The 4,900-nt window shown below is 31.0% G+C and overlaps 1 protein-coding gene across 1 annotated transcript; it reads left to right on the forward strand.

The window, feature by feature from the left end:
- On the forward strand, positions 1-2,745 carry LOTGIDRAFT_77665 (hypothetical protein; the record flags this gene model as incomplete). The annotated part of the gene is made up of 4 exons (XM_009066566.1): positions 1-66; positions 430-568; positions 1,675-1,784; positions 2,608-2,745. Coding segments are annotated over 4 exons (453 nt in total), but the record flags the coding sequence as incomplete, so codon positions are not given.
- Positions 2,746-4,900: the final 2,155 nt, after the last annotated feature.

Genomic DNA, 4,900 nt, shown 5'->3' on the forward strand with positions numbered 1-4,900 from the left:
TGTGATGTATGTGGTGACAAGGCCGCAGGGTTTTATTGTGGAGCATTTGTTTGTGAAGCCTGTAAGGTTAGTAGACTTATGGCTTTGTTTTTATGACTATTTTGGTGTCCAAGAGTTTGAAATGTATTGAGCTCAGATGTATCATTTGGTATTAATTTTTTCGACTTAAAAGATATGTTAGAATGTACCATCAATTCTATTTTTCAAAAATTTTCTCAGACACTGTATTGCGCTTTCACAGAGCTACAGCATGTTTAAATGTTGAAAATAGAAAGTTGTCCCCTATTTGCACTAACAGTCTCAGAAGTTTGAAATGTTATTATTCAAAAAACATAATTCAGTCTAAGCGTAAGAAATTGGTGATAAAGTATCTGTTTGAATTGGTGAAGTGTGCTTATTGAAACTATTTGAATATGTAAATTTTTTCAGAAATTTTTTATAAGGGCAGCTAAGCAGGGGGAAGTGAAATATAAATGTTTAAGAGATGGGAATTGTACTATAACAAAAGTGAATAGAATACAATGTCAATTCTGTAGATATCAAAAATGTGTTGCGTTAAATATGTTTTGTCCAGGTAAGCATAATGTATTTAATATCTATTTTACAGGAGAGAATATATCATACATAAATCACATGATTAAACATACATTATACACAGTCTCACATTCATAATATTTATCAAATTATTGTGGGACTTTGCTTTCGAAATGTCCAATGTCAATTTTCTTCGGGTTTCATTTTTACAATCTACCTGTAATTTCTGACCTGATAGCACTTGAAATATTACGAAATTCGAAAATTCGTCGCTCACTTTTTTCAATCAAATTTTTCAATTTTTTTGCAACTTTTTTGCTTTTGCATCAATTGATCTGACATTTAATATGCAAAGGGGCATCACTAAAGTAAATAATATGTACTTGTCAAATATTTAACTTTACTTTCGGTTTTAAACGGGGAATCAATTGAAAGTACAATCCACTTCCGGTCGAATAACTTCCGGTGTAATTGAAATAGGTCAACGAAATTTATGCTGATCGTAAGTAAATGCTAATACAAAAAAACGAAGAATATAAAATCACATGAAACTGGGTATTCTTATAAGCCCGAGTGGACTTACATTTATCATACAATTTGATGAAACTTGGATATGGATGTAAGCTTATTTAACCTTATAGTACCATGAGATCTTTAATTAAGTTTGAATTCGATGCTTTTTTCAGGAATATTTTAATAGATGAAACTTGGTATGTTTGAGGTTGATGCGATCTCAGACATGTTCAGAGTCGACAATTTTTGATGAATATTGTTAAAAATATTTTTCTTAACACTCAACACTTTTAGCACAAAATCCAATTTGGTTGAAACTTGATATGCTTTTGTACATTGATGAGATTTTTATGACCAGTCCAAACTTGATGATATTTTGATTTTTGGTCTTAGAGTTATTGCCCTTGACTTGTGAAAACACATCAAAATCAGCCTGTGAACACAAGAGGCTTGAATTTCCATCCAATTTGAATGAAACTGGACATGATTATAGCGATTATAAGATGTGGAAGTGATTGAAAGTGAAAGATTTTGCTGTTTTGTACCAATTTGTTTACTGCTGCCATTGGCATATGTTACTTTGTCTTGCAATCAATAATCTGATGATTTTGTTGATATTATGTATAGGTAATGATAATCAAAATAAAGAGAAAGTAAATTCCAGTATAGCTTGTCAAGTTTGCGGAGCACAGTCATCTGGTTTCCATTTTGGAGCCTTAACATGTGAAGGATGTAAGGTAAGCAATCAGGGTTTTTTCGTAAGAAAGTTAATAAAAACTCTTTGAATATTGTTAAAGGGACAGGTTCTCCATTTTCTGGGGTTGAAGAAAGGATGACTCCCCTATTTGACGAATATTTCTGAACATGCATTATATTATATTTGAACTTGAAAGCTCCAATTTTAACGGTGAGCTGTGAACACTATTGCCTTAGCTAAAAAAAAATGATGCCTCTGTCCCTTTAAAGAAGGGATTATTTATATCCAAAAACATCTTCAACTCAAGAAAAGACAAGTCTTCTTTTTAATGTGGATAATTATTTCAACACTGAGCTGTGAACATTATTATTGATTAGCAATAACATGCTGAAAAATATCTAAAATCTAATTACCAGTAATATTGAGAACTGTAATTTAATGCATTTTCATAATAGCTCTGATAATTCGCCATTTCAAGGTATTGATTTGGTTTTGATTAAATAGTCTTGAGAAGTACTAGAAATGTATGGTAATCGCATTATTCCTTTAAAACATCTCAAACTAGGATTTTTACTCACTACTTCTGTATATTATATCTTCTGAAGAAAAGACAAATCTATTTTTAAATGTGCATAATTCTCGACAGATTTGGATTTGAAGGCTTACATTTTGACGGTGAGCTGTGAACACTATTACTGATTAGCTAAAAAATGGATGGCAAATCTGTCCCTTTACAAACCATTAAGTTTTATCATATAAAAATTCCGACATAGCAAAATTTTCTCTGAAGTTAGTTATCAAAATAAATTTCATACATATTTCTTTGACAAATTAATCATTTATATTCCCTATTTTTGTTTCAGGGATTTTTTCGTAGAATGGCAAAAGAAAGAAGTTCTAATAGTTACATTTGTTCCAAAGGAAATATGTGTTTAGTTAGTATTTCTACAAGAAATAGTTGTAAAGCTTGCAGATATCAGAAATGTATCTTAGTAGGGATGTCACTTTATTGTGAGTATTTTTTAAAAAAGAAGGAAATTAAAGATGGGTTCCCTTATTTTCATTTATAAAAATTCTAATACTTATATGAATAGAAAGTATAGGTGTTTAATGACTTGGAAAAATATCAGTTTTTCTCACATGCGCATAATTAATTCATAATTAGCTAAATAAGAGAATTACCAGCGTTCTGCAGCATATCAGGATAATGAATAAATGCCATAGTTTGCCGGAACTATGTCAATATTATCATCTGATCACTTGATTCTGGCAATTTAAATATCAGAGGCTGGTCATTCAGGACTACGAGTATTTGTAGACAAAGACAAAAAACAAAACCTTCATAGGATTTGGATCCTAAATGATAATGAAATGTATTATTTGTAAACCGAGTCTCAATAAAAAAAAATTTTTATAATTTTTTGTTGGAATTATTCCCTCTATAAGTTAGGAACAAAATTCAGATTGCAATTTTTCTATCTCTTGACAAATAATAGTGAAGAGTAAAATAAGAGTCTCACTAAGGAAGACGCAACAGAATTGGACATTAATTAGGTTACCGAACTACTTTTATTAGAAGGTTTCTAAAAAATTTACTATACATTATAACATGTTCTTTTTAGGTAGTCGAATTGGAAGGCAACCTAATGCCGTCAAGCATGCTTTATCATTAGCTGTTCAAAAACAGAGAGTTTCACCCATTTCATCCTCTCCATGTTCTTTATCATTGTCACCATCAACAGCATCTTCATCATCAACAATGTCACCATCATCATCAACATTGTCAACATCAATGTCAACACCAATAGTATCAACACCATCAACAACAGTATCATCAACTACCTCTCCATCATTATGTCTAGCTACTCGAAAAGAGAAGTGGATTGACAATATAATGAGTTTGACTACAAGTGAACTGATAAATAAAATAAAAGAAGCTGGAGAAGCATTGAAACCAATTAACACTGTGGTATGTTATTACTTATTACTAAGTACATTATCTACTAGTCTATCACTTTCATTTTGCTTTTTTCATGGGTTACATTGAAATACCCTTCAGGACAAGAGTGTGCATGCAGTGTGTAATAAGGGTAATTTTGCCAGTACAGCTACTAAAGCCTACCCTTTTGAACTACCTATTTCTAACTGTTGAGGTAGCTTTGAGGACTTGGGTTTATTGTTCCATCCAAAGGCCTAAATTCTTTTCCATGTCAGCCCATCCAACTTGCATCACTGACAAGGGGAAACTTGATAGAAAAACGCTAAAATAATTATACTGACTCCAGGATTTAACCCTTAACCATCGGAGCTAATGTGGCTCTTGTCATATGTGGTGGACAAAACCATTATATAGTAGAATATTTGATTAATAAATGGTCAATATGATTATATATTCTTCAGTGAACTTACCTGGTGTCATAAAGTTACAACAGAATCGCTGTAAAGTCTAGAAAATTGTTAAATTCATAAAACTAAGTAATTATTGAAAAATGCTTAATCTTGATATTAAGCTTTTTTCAATAGCTAATTGCATATTAATGGATAATTACTAAGTTTTTTCGATTTATCAGATTATATAAGGATCCTGTTATGTTATTTATGACACCAGGTATATCTACTGGCTCTTATTGGCTAAGTTTAAAATTCTTAAATTTTATGTTAATTCTAAGACGTAGTATTACTTTCAGAATGTCTACTGAGGTTATCAAAAGTGATAATGAGTAATTTGAGTTTATTATTTTAATAATCAAGGGAGGTTTTGATAGAAGTGAATATGTTGGAAAGATAACTGATTATAAGATCATGTGGAAAGTACTAATGGAGATGTTTATATCTCATTCTAAATGTGTGATTAATTTTTCAAAGAAATTACCAGGTATTTCTTTTTTCTACATATAATTTCTCAGTTTTCACAAAACAAAATCATCAAGGTAGACATGATGTAAATCCAATAGCCATCTTGGATCAGTCAAATTTGCATGTTATGAATTGGATGTAGAGACCTTATTCACACTGAAAGCGAAGTTCATTATAACATTACACATCTATTGATAAGATGATGAGGTCAAATGAATGAATGTGATGTCCCTGAATACCCGATCAATTGCTAAAAATTGGCTTAAAAGCTTTCTCATAAATCTGTGATGGTAAGCTTCA

This window comes from Lottia gigantea, assembly GCF_000327385.1.
Source record: "Lottia gigantea unplaced genomic scaffold LOTGIsca_78, whole genome shotgun sequence".
NCBI classification, from domain to species: Eukaryota; Metazoa; Mollusca; class Gastropoda; family Lottiidae; genus Lottia; species Lottia gigantea.